Source organism: Carcharhinus amblyrhynchos, chromosome 19 (genome assembly GCF_965287045.1).
Source record: "Carcharhinus amblyrhynchos chromosome 19, sCarAmb.v2.hapA, whole genome shotgun sequence".
NCBI lineage: Eukaryota > Metazoa > Chordata > Chondrichthyes > Carcharhiniformes > Carcharhinidae > Carcharhinus > Carcharhinus amblyrhynchos.
The window spans coordinates 50,768,694-50,785,953 of NC_137342.1; the positions used below are offsets into that span (position 1 = coordinate 50,768,694).

The 17,260-nt window shown below is 42.9% G+C and overlaps 2 protein-coding genes across 2 annotated transcripts in view; both read left to right on the forward strand.

The window, feature by feature from the left end:
* The first annotated feature begins 1,435 nt into the window (after positions 1-1,435).
* Positions 1,436-4,339, forward strand: meig1 (meiosis/spermiogenesis associated 1). The gene is made up of 3 exons (XM_080207111.1): positions 1,436-1,549; positions 2,954-3,126; positions 4,064-4,339. Exons 2-3 carry the CDS (start codon positions 2,968-2,970, stop codon positions 4,190-4,192), a joined length of 288 nt encoding a protein of 95 aa, XP_080063237.1. The 5' UTR covers positions 1,436-1,549; positions 2,954-2,967; the 3' UTR covers positions 4,193-4,339.
* Positions 4,340-13,156: 8,817 nt separating this feature from the next.
* tmem243b (transmembrane protein 243, mitochondrial b) overlaps positions 13,157-17,260 on the forward strand; it is a 29,813-nt gene continuing 25,709 nt past the window's right edge. The window contains exon 1 of the mRNA XM_080207773.1: positions 13,157-13,223. The gene's annotated coding sequence lies outside the window, so the exon portion shown is untranslated. The remainder of the gene's footprint in view (positions 13,224-17,260) is intronic.

Genomic DNA, 17,260 nt, shown 5'->3' on the forward strand with positions numbered 1-17,260 from the left:
TTTTACATGCATCAATTATTTCTTTGTTTATTTCTCACTCCCCACCGTGATGCCATTATTTGGTGGCCTATAGACTATGCCTATCAGTGACTTTTTCTCCTTACTATTTCTAATTTCCACCCAAATGGATTCAACCTTTTTTCTACAGTGTCCATATCATCTCTCACTCCCGCCCTGAAGTCACCCTTAAATATCAGAGCTACTCCACCTCCCTTACCTTCCTGTCGGTCCCTCTGAACAGTCTGATACCCCTGGATATTCAACTCCCAGCCTTGACCATCCTGCAACTATGTCACTGTAATGGCCACCAAATCATACTCGTTCGCAATGATTTGTGCCGTCAACTCATTTACCTTGTTTCGAATGCTACAAGCATTCATATAAAGTGCCCTTATGCTAGTTTTCGTACCTTATTTTTGAATTCTAACACTTCCATTAATAACATCTCCTGAGTTCTCCTTCCGTTTAACTTTTTTCCTGATTTTTGATGTAGTTGGAACATTCTCCCCACATTTTGTCCTTGCTCCCTCCTGGGACTCTTTACATAGGTTCCCACACCCCCTGGCATATTAGTTTAAACGCACCCCATCAGTCCCAGTTCTGTCCAGGTGTAACCCGTCCATTTAGTACAGGTCCCACCTCCAGCATGATGCAGGTACTGTACCTCTGGACAATTCCATATCTTGCTCCATTCCCTGTGTAAACTACAGTTGAGTAATCTAGCACAAGTGGTAATCCTGGCAGCTGTGATTGTGGTAGCTCTAGTAATGATGGGATGTTAGGTCTTCACTCAGAGTCGCAGACCAATGCTGCCTCAGTTCAATGTTTCAACTGGCATAGTAACCTCAATGACTGCAGCCACACAGGTGGCCATGTACAGCAGTAGTGTTCTCAAAAGTGCCCTCCTCCCCATTCTTCCAATCTCAGGAATTAACATTATGCTGCCACATATTAATTCAGAGCAATTCAAGTCTCTATGGATTGCCTCTGCAAATCCAGTTGGTGAATGTATTACATTCTCTGATATATTAATACTTATAGAGACCCTAACCAGAATCCGTCCCTAACCTCATTACTGTCTGCCACTTTGTCACATTCTGTCCAATCCCGAGGTTCTCCTTTGCAATCTTGCTTTATTGTTCCACTAATTCAGTCTCCCATGTACTGTCACAGTGTTTCTCCCTGTTAACTGACGTTCAATTACTGATTTATAAAACAAATAACTTGGAAATTTAGGCTTCTTGAAGTAATTTGTTGTATGAATCGGGAAAATGCTTTCAATGGCATTCATCAAACATGTGTGTTTGAAGGATGGTTTGGCCATGTGGAGGAACACAAGGCAGTTCATTCAGAATGGGCTGTTACAGTCCCCACATGGTTTGCAATGAGTCCGGAAGAGTATTCTCAGCTGCATTGTAGCGTCATGAGTTGCCTGGTTACAGATGACAACAACACGCCAACGACATCCAACGTCCAGCAATCCAGGATAAAGTAACAGTCCAGCCTGTGTTTTCTGTGTAGAAATAACCAATTGTGCAGCATTTCAAAGGTAAGTTCTTCTCCTGTGTGTCTTTGCTGCCGAATTTTTAGCAAGCTAAATAACTAATCAGCTAACTATGGGGATCTCACTATGGGGGAACTGGAGGATGATTGAAGTAAGCAAGCATCTGGTTCAAAAATGCGGTCCCAGGGATTGGAGTTTACACTCCACACCTTCGGGAAGGTTGGTCATCCTTCAGCAGAGCCAGGCAAGTCTGCAGTACTTCAGGCTACTGCTGTAGATTGGCCAGACTGACTCATTGCTGGATTTGGGGAACAGATCCGTCACTGGGAAGTTTCCCCACTCAATAGCCTTGAATATTAATACCCTGAAGAGCAGGGTGATCCCAAGTAAAATTACCAATGCTCTTTGCCAATAAACTACAGAATTTTTGTCAATAGATATCCCTTAAGGTTCTTAGATAAGAGAGACATGACTGTAAAGGAAACATAGAAAATAAAATTTATTTATTAGTTTATTACAAGTAGGCATACATTTACACTGTAATGAAGTTACTGTGAAAATCCCCTTGTCACCACATTTCAGCACCTGTTTGGGTACACTGGGGGAGAACTTAGCATGGCCAATCCACCTAACCTGCACATCTTTGGACTGTGGGAGGAAATCAGAGCACCCAGAGGAAACCCACACAGACACAGGGAGAACGTGTAAACTCCGTATAGACAGAAACCCAAGCCAGCCATCCAACCTGAGTCCCTGGAGCTGTGAGGCAGTTTTGCTAACCACTGCACCACTGAAAATAGGAGAGTTAGGCTATTCAGCCCCTTAAACCTGCTCCACCATTCAATGGCTGATCCTCTATCTCAACACCATATTCCTGCTTTCTCCCCCTATCCTTTGACAACGAGTATCCATTTCGAATCATACAAAGAGAAAGTTCATTTAAGTTACATCTCTCAGTATCCTTCTGCACAGTGATGGCTTTGTATTCATGCTCCACACATATTGGGCAGGTCACAGCATGCATTTCCAAATGACATGGACAATGTCACTATTTGAAGAAGAGCGGGGGAGTTTTACCTTGGTGTCTTGACCAATATTCATCCCTCAAGCAGCTAAAGCAGGTTATCTGTCATTGCTGTTTGTGGGGTTTTGCTGTGTGCAAATTGGTTGCCCCGTTTCCTACATTATAATAGTGACTGCAATTCAAATATATGTCATTGGCTGTAGAGTAACTTGGGATGTCCTGAAGCATGAAAAGCTCAATATAAATGTAACACTTCCTATTATATGTATTCTGAAGGATCCGTGCCCACACTAAAACAACTTCAGATTTTTCATATATTGGTGCTGAAGTTTAAAAAATAATCAGTGATAAAGGTGTGATTTGTAAACCAGTTTATGTGAAGGTGTACGTTAGAGGGTAGACTTTTACTTCCTTTTCTATTTTAGGTATTTATTACATTATGTCTTTGAGAGATTTTGGAACCCAAGGGCAGGAAGTAAAACCAAAATTTATGAGCCGTGCCAAACAGTGGACTGAAGAAATTGAAAATTTGTATCGATTTCAACAAGCTGGGTACAGAGATGAAATAGAATACAAGCAAGTAAAACAAGTAGATGGGGTAATGAATTCCATGATTTATTAACTGCATGCGACAATTGACTAATTTCCATTTTTATAATTAAAAACCTGCAGAAATTTTATAAAGGGTAGTACACATTTATCTAATCCAGATGGTTTAACCTGTAGTATGATCACCCTCGTGGTGACAATAATGAGACATACTTAGCTCGACTTGTAAGGTCAACCAGGTTTGACTGATGAAGTCACAAATGCATTATGGCCAAGTTCTACAATTCTACAAGTTATAAAGACTGATTTAAAATTTATTTTGTTAGTGTCACAAGTAGGTTTACATTAACACTGCAATGGAGTGAAAATCCTCATGTCACCACACTCCAGTGCCTGTTCAGGTACACTGAGGGAGAATTTAGCATGGCCAATACACCTAACCAGCACACCTTTCAGACTGTGGGAGGAAACCGGAGCACCTGGAGGATACCCACACAGATACGGGGAGAACGTGCAGACTCCTCACAGACAGTGACCCAAGCTGGGAATTGAACCCAGGACCCTGGCGCTATGAGACAGCAGTGCTAACCACTGTGCCACTGATTTTTATAACATAAAGGCAGTTTAAAACTATCTCCTAATTTAAAAGTAGCGATTGTTACATTTCTCTGAGGAAAACGCAGCTTTTGAAACAATCTGATGGTCTAGGCACCGTAGATTTTTGTCCTCATTTTACAAACCTAACATTGGTTAGTTAATTCCCACTGGGGAACTGTGAAATACTTATCAAATAAAGAATAAATACCATCCCACACAATGCTTGTAAAATAATTTTTAGGAAGTTTTATGATGTATTGCAACAGCTACCGAAATATTTCATATGCTGCATCTCAATGGCTACATTTCAGTTTGCGATGTGCTGTATGTGTGAGATACTCAAGGAAATGGATGACAAAACTGAGACAGTGATGTTCTATTCAACGCAGGTGGATCGTTGGCCAGACACTGGATACGTGAAAAAACTTCAAAGACGTGATAACACATTTTATTACTACAGTAGAAAAAGGGAATGTGAGGACAAAGAAGTTCAGAAAGTCAAGGTTTACGCCTATTGAACAATTCTTGTTTGTCACACTTTTGAGTCTAAATAAATCAAAATTTACCTTCAAAATATTTGTGGTTGAATAGTTCACATTTTAACATTTGTGAGTTTTTGATTTTTTTTTCCCCTTTGCTAGTTAAACTTGAATGAAAATGTGTTGATGTTGCTACCATATGATAGGTTGTTGAATCAGGTTAAATTTTGTGGGATCCAGGGTGAGGTGTCTAAATAGATACAAAATTGGCTTCTTGACAGAAGCCAGATGTTGGTTGCAGAGGGTAGTTTTTCAAACTGGAGGCCTGTGACCAGCAGTGTGCCTCAGGGATCAGTGCTGGATCCACTGTTATTTGTCATTTATATTAATGATTTGGATGAGAATATAGGGGGCCTGGTTAGTAAGTTTGCTGATGACACTAAGACTGATGGCATAGTGGACAGTGAAGAAAGTTATCTCCAATTGCAACAGGATCTTGATCAATTGGGCCAGTGGGCTGATGAATGGCAGATGGAGTCTAATTTGGACAAATGCGAGATGATGCATTTTGGTAGATTGAACCAGGGCAGGACTTACTCAGTTAATAGTAGGCATTGGGGACAGTTACAGAACAAAGAGATCTTAGGGGTACATGTTCATAGTTCCTTGGAAGTGGCGTCACAGGTGGACAGAGTGGTGAAGAAGGCATTCGGCATACTTGGTTTCATTGGTCAGAACGTTGAATACAGGAGTTGGAATATCTTGTTGAAGTTGTAGAAAATATTAATAAGGCCACACTTGGAATACTGTGTGCAATTGTGGTCACCCTATTATAGAAAGGATAGTATTAAACTAGAAAGAGTGCAGAAAAGTTTACTAGGATGCTACGGGGACTTGATGGATTGAGTTATAAGGAGAGGCTGGATAAACTGGGACTTTTTCTCTGGAGCGTAGGAGGCTGAGGAGTGATCTTATAGAGGTCTATAAAATAATGAGGGACACAGATCAATTAAATGGTCAATATCTTTTCCCGAAGGTAGGGGAGTCTAAAACTAGAGGGCATAGGTTTCAGGGGAGAGGGGAGAGATACACAAGTGTCCAGAGGGGCAATTTTTTCACACAGAAGATGGTGAGTGTCTGGAACAAGCTGCCAGAGGTAGTAGTAGAGGCGAGTACAATTTTGTCTTTTAAAAAGCATTTAGATAGTTACATGGGTACAATGGGTATAGACGGATATGGGCCAAATGTGGGCAGTTGGATTAGCTTAGGGGTTTAAAAGAAAAGGGTGGTATGGACAAGTTGAGCCGAAGGGCCTGTTTCTATGTTGGAAACCTCTTTGACTGTATGTGAGCTCTGTTGCAAAAGACCAACAAGCTTATTTAGTGACTGATGAACATATTATCCATCTGAATGTTTGTTATTACAAGGAAGGCAATTTTACTTTAATGTTAAGAACAAAACCAATTTAATAAAATTGTTCATTTTTAAAAACACTTTTATTACAAACATTTTAAAAACATATTTATTAAAGAAAATTTTAATAAATTTTTAATAAATGGGAAAGTGATTAAAGTTTTTTTTATTAGTGTCACAAGTAGGCTTATGAAGGTAATTTCATTACTGTGAAAATCCCCTTGTCGCTACACTCTGGCGCCTGTGTTGGGTGCACTGAGGGAAATGGCCAGTGCACCTAACCAGCACATCTTTCAGTCTGTGGGAGGAAACCGGAGCACCCGGTGGAAACCCACACAGACACAGGGAGAACGTGCAGACTCCACACAGACAATCCTAATTGGATTGTCTTATTTTGACATTTAAGTGTCAATTTTCTGTTTAATTTTGTCTTTTTTCAGTCTACTTCTGAATGGACCTATCTCATATTAAGTTGATCTTTCCCCACACCCTAGCTATAACGGTAACACTACATCTGCACTCTCTCATTTGCTTCTCTATGAAGGGTATGCTTTGTCTGTATAGCACCCAAGAAACAATACTTTTCACTGTTTAGTAATACGTGTGACAATAATGAATCAAAAAAAATCAATTTCCTCTTCTAGTTGGGGGACTGGACACTACTTATTTGGATTGACAGATTTACTAGGTGTCTCTTTCAATGTTACATTTATTTTGGGTGAGACTGCACTTCTTGGAGAGTGGGATGCATCTCCTTACACAGCAAGATGGATCCAGGAGTTGGAGGCAAAACTATAAAGGTGAGGATTGGGTGCACTGTGATCTGTAGCTGTCTGGTATAGAGGGGTCGATCTTTGGCAGCATGTGCAGTATGTGCTATTGGCCTTCCTGCGTTGTTCTGATGTTTAAAGATGGACATCTCACTTTAGCCATTCCCCTGCTTCCTTTACACTTGGCCTCAGTCACGTTACCACACACCTTTCAGGCTTTCTGTCCCGGCTTTGGTTATAGAATAAGGCTGGTTACAAGGTACAGATACACTTGTGAAAGGTTATTGGGCAACAGAGGAAATTTTCCAAAAGATGCGTTGGTTGGTGCTGAAGCCTGGAGAGTTCTGGGAGATTTCTTCATCTGGAGATAGCTGGGTCGGTCATGTTGGACAAAGTGAAATTTGTCAGTTAGCCAATGGAAAACATCACTTAGCCCCACGTGCACTAGTGTTTCTATTCCCAATTACTCTCTAAGTTTAGAACCTTAGCTCTTCAACCTTGGATTGTTGTCAGAAGCAACTTCAGTAACAAAAGCAGAAGGCAGCAGCACCAGCTCACAAACTATATCACCCAATCTCAATCTGTAAGGTAAGGACACCAATTCTTCCAAGTCAGAGAACATTAATCATGGTGCAACGGTTGAGACTTGAAGCTTTAAAATAAACTTTGGATCATTACAGCATGTTTAGCTTGCAATCCCATAATTTAGGAAAGAAACACTCATCCTTGTTTCAGTAATATTTTGCTCCTGTTTATGGTTAGACCATTTCATTTTACAGAGGAAGTGAACAAATTAATCTCCAAGCAGTTGGCTAACAAGTTATAGTCTTTCAAATTGATGCCAAAATGCTCCCAAGGAACAGGACACACTAATTGACTGTGTGTACTGACATGCTGTATGAATAATTTCTACATGTTTTGTTTCTTTCCCCATCTGTTTATGTAACCCTTAGCCAGGGTAATGGTAGATGCACTACAATTGGCACTGGTGTCCGTCACTTGGGAAAGGAAGATTAATTGGGATCCCTGATGCTGAGCTGCTTTTTCAGTGGTCCTGCTGGAAGTGTCTGTGTGTGAACACAAGGTGAGAACCAGGTTGACTCAAGTGTGATGGCTCTATGGTGGAATACTCTACTAACAATCACTGTTGTTATGAATAGGAGGGGCATTAATTTAAACAGCACTAATTTCTCCTCTCACCACCCATCTACTAGTTGAAGACTTGTTTGCCTCTTTGTAAGTGGTGGCGTATTTCCCAATCCCTCAGTTTTTGTCTGAACCAATTTTCTATTAACAATCTCACAGCAAATAGTTTAACCCCACACAATAGTTTGTTTGTGCACTTTCAAAATGTGGGAGGTGGAGTATGTACGTCTGCACTCACACAGTAAAAAGGGGGATAGGAGAAAAAAGGATTTACGGTGTAGAGACCACAGAAAAAATAAATATTGGTTCATGTGCATCATAGAATCCAGAATCCAAGTCCAATGAGGAATTCCTTCACAGAGATCAGTGGGTTGAAACCGCTCAGTAAATGCAGATGGCCTTTGTATAGCTCTCTTTGAAATTGACCAATACAGTCCATTGAGAATGCCATTGTAAGAATAAGTCTCAAGGAACAGGACACAAAAACAGGATAGGGTGGGGTCAAGGAGAGGTCCCAACAGGTAGTCCCAGGTAACAGACAAAGCCAGGGAACAGAAATAGGTCACCTTAAGTGAAGTTAAGGAAAACAGCAGAGCAATAGGCTCTGAATTCAAAGAAGAGTTACAGACTTTAAGCAAAGTGGGCATGAGAGGAGTCCCGAAGAACCAGGAAGACAAAGGTGGATGACTCTGTGCTGCAGGATGTTGGAGCAAAGGTACCACTTTGGAGAAGTGGTGTTCTACTTGGCATCGTCAAAGATCTGAAATTGTGCTTGGAAGGTGAAGCTTGGGACTGCTCGAAGACTTAAGGTTAAGGGATCTTGGAGACAAGGTTGAAATTATGCAGGTGGGTTGCCGTCCAAGTGGGAATGAATTTTGGACAGAATTCCAAGGCAATTTCTTTAAAGATTGGAAACCTGTGTGAGAAAGATGAATTTTGAATGAGATTGGTTGGCTCACAATGTAACAAACACCTTGATGGGTTGTTGATATTTGAGCCTCCCAGTTCTAGTTCAGTAAGGGGACACAAATTCTGCTTCTTCATGAACTACCTTTATTTCTTTGATCCAACTCCATATACAATTCTCCACCAACATCCAGTGCCATGTGCAGCCTCTTTATATATCTGAGATTTCTATTCAACAATTCACATCAAATTAGGACTTAATTGGAAGGTCTGTTAACACATTCCTAACATTTGAGAAATCCATGGAATCTGTTTTGGTCTTATTTGTCATCTATTGTGCAAAGTACCATAGTTTACCTATCAATTCGCATGTACCTCATGCTTGAATGTTAGCGTATAAGATATATATTGCAAATTGGTTCATCTTTTTGAACTTGTGGTGTAAAGTTTATTTTTGTTTGTTCAAAACCCATGGAATCTTGTGTCTTTATTCACTGTGTCAGTGTTTTCAATCTCAGACTTTACCCACTTAAAACAAATTATTATTAGTTCTGAACTGGATCTCCCCCCCCTCCCCCAAAATTTCAGGATCTGCCCATCCAATATCCTTTCAAAATCATTGATTGTCTCCACTTCCACACCACGCGCTGTTAAAAAAAAACTTCCTCACACCCTTCTGTACTTCTTGCCCTGCTCCTCACATCACAGTTAAATTCTTTGACAATCCACCCTGCTGCCTCTGTCTTAATTCAAGTCAGTTGAACTACTGCAAGTAGCCACCAGATGGAACTGGTGAGAGGAGCTTTTCACATCCAAAGAACAAGAGGGAAGGTTGCACATCTGTGCAAAGGTTAGTTATAATAAGGACAAGAAAGTAATGATCATGTATATCATTTCCATCCAGTGCCCTTTCATCACATTCACATTTAGACGTCTGATGTTTAATTGATGGGGTGGCACGGTGGCATAGTGGTTAGCATTGCTGCCTCTCAATGTCAGAGATCTGGGTTCGATCCCAGCCTTGGGTGGGTGTGTGGAGTTTACACATTCTTCCTGTGTCTCCTCCTGGATTTCCTCCGGGTGCTCCAGCTTCCTCCCACAGTCCAAAGATGTGCAGATTAAGTGGATTGGCCACACTAAATTGCCGCTCCGTGGGGATTAGAGGGGTAAATATGTGGGGCTACAGTGATAGGGCCTGGAGAAAATGGCTGTGTCAGAGAGTCAGTGCAGGCTTGATGGGCCAAAAGGCCTCCTGTTGCACTGTTGGGACTCTATCAATTTATGATTCGTAGAACCTCTGTTGCTTAAGATATTACAATTCAATATGTCAAAAGAATAAAAAAAGGAATGGCAATTCCGATGGTTGTCATGGAAATTAAACCATGGGAGAGAGGCTTATGCCAAGCGGCTGGCCTGGCAGGTTTTTCTGCATAGGCAGCTGGTAGACTGGAGAGTAGGTGGAGTGTGTGGTCCTCCCTCCTGAACTGGCCCCTGAGGCTCATTGGAGAGCAGCCCAAACCCCCGCACGGTGTAACCACACCACCCCCACAATTCTTTCACTCCTCTATGGCTTCTCAAACTCCAGTCGCAATCCTCCTATCCCACAGCCACTCCCCTCGTCCCTCAGACATTTACAAAGCTCTAATTCATCGCAGCTTACCCCTTCATCATCTGACTGCCGTACCAACCCCTGTGTGGATCCCCAAGATATAAAGAATAGAAGCAGAAGTTGATCATTTTGCCCCTCAGGCTTGCTGCATCATTCAAGAAGATCATGGCTGATCTTCAACTGGAACTTCATTTTTCTGCACTATCCCCTTGATTCACTTGATTCCCTTGGTATCCAAAAGTCTATTGATCTCAGCTTTGAATATCCTCAAATTCTGAGCAACCACAGCCCCCTGGTGAAGAGACTAACCCAGACAGGAAACTGGGGGGAGTTAAGATGATTGACAGAAATATGGTGAGAAAATAAAACAGGCAGCGGTTGCATTATTATTATTATTCACACATCAATATTTGAATTGTTTTTAGGCGACCTTCCATCTACAAAACCTTCCCCTGAAGGCATATTTCCTGCAATTATTGCACAAATTACGCAACCATTTCATGTAAATAAATCCTGTGCCAGTACAAACAAACACATGGAAGCACATCACTCAACAACACAAAGCTTGTTTTAGCGGATGGAATGATGAGAGAAAAGAAGGAGAATCGTGGGCACTTCAGCTTTGAAAGGCCAGGAGCTGAGAGGAGACTCGAGCAGAGGCTCATTGGGGGATAAAGAATAATATAGCGAAAGTAAATCCAAAAACCAGCAGAACAAGTGACGAGGGCACTCGATGTGAACGCATATATTTGCCATGTTGCGTTCACTCCAATGTTATTACAATGACACCTTTCTGTCTTGAGGCTTTTCCCTGCCTGGTTGTTGCTCTGTAACTACGAAGCCAAAAAAAAAATGTTTTTAATCAAGGGCTTCCATCTCGCTGAGGAGGCTTCAGGCAATCCACATCCAATAACTTGCTCTGAAAACTCTGCTCAACTTTTGATAGCTGTGACAAATTCCACTGCAGTATCTGAGTCAATCCACAACATTTTAAAACAAACAACAAAATTCTAAATAAAACAACCCACAATATTCTAAACAAAAGACATAGAACATAGAACATTACAGCGCAGTACAGGCCCTTCGGCCCTCGATGTTGCGCTGACATGTGAACCAATCTAAAGCCCATCTAACCTACACTATTCCAATATTATTCATATGTTTATCCAATGACCATTCAAATGTCCTTAATGTTGGCGAGTCCACTACTGTTGCAGGCAGGGCATTCTACACCCTTACTACACTCTGAATAAAGAACCTACCTCTGACACCTGTCCTATATCTATCACCCATCAATTTAAAGCTATGTCCCCTCGCACTAGCCATCTTCATCTGAGGAAAAAGGCTCTCACTGTCCACCCTATCCAACTCTCTGATCGTCTTATATGCCTCTATTAAGTTACTGTTCATCCTAACAAAATCGCCAAAAACTAAGCAGTTCTCCCTTCGGCCACATTCTATCTGTGTACCAAGTTCTGTTGAAATCAGTCCAGTAGTTTCCGGCGTATATTGTTTACAGACGAACAGATGTGGATGTCACAATGGGTAACGTCCCTGCTTCTGCTCCAGATGCTCGGAGTGTGAGTCCCACTCTGGGACCAGTGGGTTGCATTCATAACTAGTTGAGTATCAACTTGTAAATCCTTCCAACACATGCCAATGACAGGCAATAAGAACAGAAATTCTGTTCAGCTGCAACCATCATTATTGCAAACTCCAGGTAATGCCATGCAAGTAAAAATGAATGTTGTTCTAGCAATTTGGACTCTTTGGGCCTCTTGTACGACAACAATAATCTCGCCCTCAATGTCAACAAAATGAAGGAGATTGTCATCGACTTCAGGAAGCGTAGTGGTGGGCATGCCCCCATTTACAGCAACAGGGATGAAGTGGAAATGGTCGCAAGCTTCAAGTTTTGAGGTGTCCAGATCGCCAACAACCTGTCACGTCTCTCCATGCTGACGCTATAGTTAAGAAAGCCCACCAAAGCCTCTACTTTCCCAGGAGGCTAAGGAAATTTGGCATATCAGCTATGACTCTCACCAATTTTTACAGATATACCATAGAAAGCATTCTTTCTGGTTGTATCACAGCTTGGTGTGGCTCCTGCTCTGCCCAAGATGGCAAGAAAACTACAAAGTGAATGAAGCCCAATCCAGCACGCAAAACACTCTCCCATCCATTGACTTTGTCTATACTTCCCGTTGACAATAATTAATCAAATCAAATCAAATCCTTGGATGGCTTCGGCAAAGTGCCCAGCATAATCAAGGACCCCACGCACCCTGGACATACTGTCTTCTATCTTCTTCCATCAGAAAAAAGATACAAAAGTCTGAGGTCAGGTACCATCCGATTCAAGAACAACTTCTTCCCTTCTGCCATCAGACACTCGAATGGACATACCTCATATTAAACTGATCTTTCCCAACACCCAAGCTATGCTTTAACACTACATTCTGCACTCTCTACTTTCCTTCTCTATGTACAGTATGCTTGTCTGCATATTGCACAAGAAACAATACTTTTCACTGTATACTAACACATGTGACAATAATTAATCAAATCAAATCAAATCCTTGGGTGGCTGATTGGCTCAGTTGGGTGAATGGCCAGCAGGAATCAGATTGGTGTTAGTAGCACAGGGTTTGATACCCCACACCTGCTGGGGTGGATTTGAGACCTGCTTCCTCTCCCTACCCAATGCCAAGTTTTCAATATTGTGGATCTGTCTTCGGACAACAAAGTGAAGGAGGAAATAACTGGGGCAAAAGCAATACCCCTGACACTGATGGTGGCTTCCAGGTATATAAGCAAAGAGAGATAAAGGCAAAATACTGGAGATGCTGGAATCTGAAACAAAAACAGAAATGCTGGAAGATCTCAGCAGGTCTGACAGCCTCTGTGAGAGAGAACAGAGCCAACATTTCAAGTCTGGATGACCCTTCATGAATGTAAATGATTACAGAGTATGAATGCTGAATTGGGAGGGAGAGGAGCTCCCACAACTGGGTCTGAACACACCGGGATTTGGACACATCTGCATCTGGACACACCTGGATCTGAACACACCTGGATCTGGACACACCTGGATGTGGGACCCCTGGGTCTGGACCGGGAGACGTTGCCTTTAAGCACCACCCCTTTAAGGGCCGCTGACGTCGCGCCGCTTGTGTTTGGCCGACAGTTTTGGGAGCAGCGGCGGTTGGAGCGGAGCGGCGGCCCGGTGAGTGAGGGGAGGGTGAGTGAGGGGAGGGTGAGTGAGACCCGGGCCCGGGGGGAGCTCACTGCCGGATCCCGGGGGGCTGCGGGGGAGAGGGGGGCAGTGTCGGTGCGGCGATCCCGGCCTCGGAACCCGGGCTCCGGCTCAGGGAGAGCGGCCGAGCCCCAGGCTGCGGCAGAGGCCCAGAGAGCGGGGGTGGGGGCTGTGTGTGTGTGTGTGTGTGTGTGTGTGTGTCCGGGGGGGGGGTGTGTGTGTGTCCGGGGATGGGGGGTGGGGGGCTGTGTGTGTGTCCGGGGGTGGGGGGCTGTGTGTGTGTCCGGGGGGGGGTTGGGCATGTGTGTGTGTGTGTGTGTGTCTGGGGGTGGGGGTGAGGGTATGTGTGTGTCCACTGGGGTGGGTGTGTGTGTGTGTGTGTGTCTGGGGGTGGGGGTGAGGGTATGTGTGTGTCCACTGGGGTGGGTTTATCTGTCGTCCCCCAGTCTGAGGCAGTGTGTTGGGGGTTCCTCTCTGTCCTGCTGCACACTCTGCTCCAGCCATGGGGACATTGAGCTGGATCCAGTGGCCGTGTTGCTCTCTGACACGCAATGGGTTGTAAAACCTGGTTTTTAGTGTATTTATTTTGGAGTTATAAAGCCAGTGTGTAGGGGCAACCCCCTAATCCACCTGATTGCTTGCTCCAAAATCTAATTCAAATTGAATCCAAATGATGGTCCCCACAAAAGAGATGTACTGGATCCAAGCTGATGAGCAGGCATTATTCCTAATCTTAGCCAGAAGCCTGAGAAGCAATATCCCCCCCCCTCGCCACCCCCCACACAACCAGTTCAACCTCAGCTACTAGTCTCCAATCTGACCCAGTGCCCAGTGAGAGTTGTGTCCCCTCCCAGGTTTAACAGGCATTGCTGTGCTGGTTTTTACTGCAGTAAATCTCATATTGAGGATATCATGTGAGATTTATTGTGTGAGTCTCATGTTGGCTGATTGTATTGGTTTCTCTGACTGTTTGGTGATGTGAGAAATATATTTTTGAGTTTGTTGGAACACTTTCCTTTCCCTTAGTTAACTCAGTAAGAAATCTCAAAACACCAGGTTGAAGTCCAACAGGTTTATTAGGAATTACGAGCTTTCAGAGCGCTGCTTCTTCATCAAGTGAGTCTCACAACACCAGGTTAAAGTCTAACAGGTTTATTAGGAATCAGAGCTTTCGGAGTGCTGCTCCTTCATCAGGTGAGTAGCGCACCAAAAACTTGTGATTCCAAATAAACCTGTTGGAATTTAACCTGGTGTTGTGAGACTTTTTACTGTGTCCACTCCGTCCAACACTGGCATCTCCACATCTTGGTTAACTCAGCTATGTTGGTTTCTGTTGCTGGCTTGTCAGCAATATAACACTGGGTGTAAAAACAAAAAGTGCAAGAAATGCTTGGCAGGTCTATCAACAAACAGATGTTTGACAAGAACCATTTATAATCAAATGGCTTGTTTAACCTGTTGCTCAAATGTTTTAAAATACTCTGCTTTTCTCAGGTAGTTTGTGGGAGAGTAGCATTTTTCAGTGACAGTCTTTAGCTAAGCAAACCACTTCACATTGCTACTGTGCAGTGGTTTTGCAAGTTGTAGTTTCCAATAACAGGATGCTGCCATCAGTCCAAAAAATGTTCTAGGCGGCACAGTGGTTAACACTGCTGCCTTGTAGCTCTAGGGACCTGGGTTTAATTCCTGCCTTGGGTCACTATATATGTAGTTTGCATGTTCTCTCTGTGTCTGTGTGGATTTCCTCCCACAGTTCAAAGATGTGAGGGTTAGGTTAATTGGCTATGATAAATTGCTCCTTAGTGTCAGGGGGACTAGTAGGGTAAATATGTGGGGTTATGTGGATAGGACCTGGGTGGGATTGTTGTTTGTGCAGTCCTGATGGGCCAAATGGCCTTCTGCACTGTAGATTTGATACCACACTTGAGCTGGCAGAAGAGGTGGTAGAGGTAGGTACAATGACAACATTTAAAAGATATTTGGACAGGTATATGGATGGGAAAAATTTAGAAGGGTATGGGTTGTCTGCAAGCAAATGGAACTAGTTCAGTTTAGGAACCCTGGTCTGCAGGGATGAGTTGGGCTGAAGGGCCTGTTTCTGTGCTGATTCTATAACTTAGTGTATGAATGAATGTGCTGGGGCGATGCCAGGTATGAAGACCATATGTGCAGCAATTGGTTGATCAAATCAAACAGCATGTTTCTTAACTCTATTTTGTCTCCTTATAGTTACTGCCAGTCCTAAGAGATTTTCCAGCAGTCTCCCTTCTTGTTTCAGATTCCAGCATCCACTGTATTTTGCCTATTCTAGCATGTTCCTTTGATTGTTTTTGTGATAAGCCTAGTCTTGACCATACTCAACCAACCCATGCTCACAAACCCAAAACTAAATGTCTACTGTTAGATGGGATTCTGCGCTCACAGCTACACTGACCAATTTAAAATAATCAGTCAAGCTCATAACATGGCTCGTTTACACTTATTGGAGATGACATACATTACACGCAGGGACCTTTTCTCCTCAACAGCAAAAAATGTCCAAGCTGTCCTTTTCAAATTATTTGGGAGTCTGGGGAGCCTTTGTAGTTCCCTGTTGTCTCTATGGCAATGTCCTGACCAATGAGAATCAATTTGCCAACCAATCAGCACTCTCTTCTCCTGGCATATAAACTGTTGTGGCTATTTGAAATTTGGTATTCTTGCATCTGTCCTGATGAATGCAAAGTGGAAAAACTTTGGCAACTTGTCTCTTTTCAGTAATTTTTTTTCTGTCTTTGGGTGCTACTAGTGCTTCTGACCTAGTATCTGCTTGACAATCTGCTGACTGCTTGCATATATTGTGCTTTCCTTGGAGTTATGAATAAAAGTTAGGGGAAAATGATTCCACGCTTTGCCTATACATTGATTTGATATGCCAGCCTGTTTAAGTCTAAGATCTGCATGTTGCACTGTGAAAAATTTTGTTTTATGGCAAGTTTTTGGACTGTGGAAGTATTAGATACACATTGAAATTCAGCCATTAGGGAACAATTATGGGAAAAATAGCACTTCCTCTACAATGAGAGTCAACAATAGTTTGAAGTGTCATCTTATATCTTCACATAAAAGGTTTACATTTATTTTTTCCTGACTTCATCTTGTCTATTCAGCTATGGTTTCATGGTGCTGTCTTGTGAGAGGGTAGTGTTGTAGCCGATAGCAGTCTTTCACAATGCTTCTAGTTTACTCTTCCACTCGCTGCTTTCGGCCAGCGCTGGCTAGAAGCAGAGCTGACAAACCCACTATTAGCTTTCAAAGTCCCATAATAGCGTTTGTTCCCCACCTGTACAGAGCAAGGTACACATCAGGTCTTTACGAGTGAAGGTGAAGCTGATAGTGGACAATGCTGTTTACTGTCAGCTGCATTTCAGTCTTTGGGCTTCTGAAGAAGGGATACAAGAAATAGAAGCAGGAGTAGACCACCAGGCACTTCAAGGCTGCTCCACCATTCCATACAATCATGGCTGATTTATGCCTCAGCTCCTTTTCTGTGCCATTTCCTCACAGCCCTCAGATTTGTTTTATTTGTGAAGTGGTGGATTTTGCAGCTGCTTTTATTTTGTTGAAAGATAACTGCAGTCTTGAGTGTCCCAACCAGCCCATGTGCTGTGAGCCTCAACAGCATATTAACTTTATAATTTTCCCATTGCAGTATCTATTTATTTATTAGCCACAAGTAGGCTTATATTCGCACTACGATAAAGTTGCTGTGAAAATCCCTAATTGCCATACTCCAGCACCTGTTTGGGTAAACCGAGGGAGAATTTAGCACTGCCAGTGCACCTAACCAGCACGATTTTCTGAGAGACTGGAAGGAAACCAGAGCACCTGGAGGAAACCCATGCAGACATGGGGAGAATGTGCAGACTCCACACAGACAGTGACCCAAGCCGGGAATCGAATCAGGTCCCTGGCACTGAGGCAGCAGTGCTAACCACTGTGCCACCGTGCCGCCCCAGCAGTAGCTG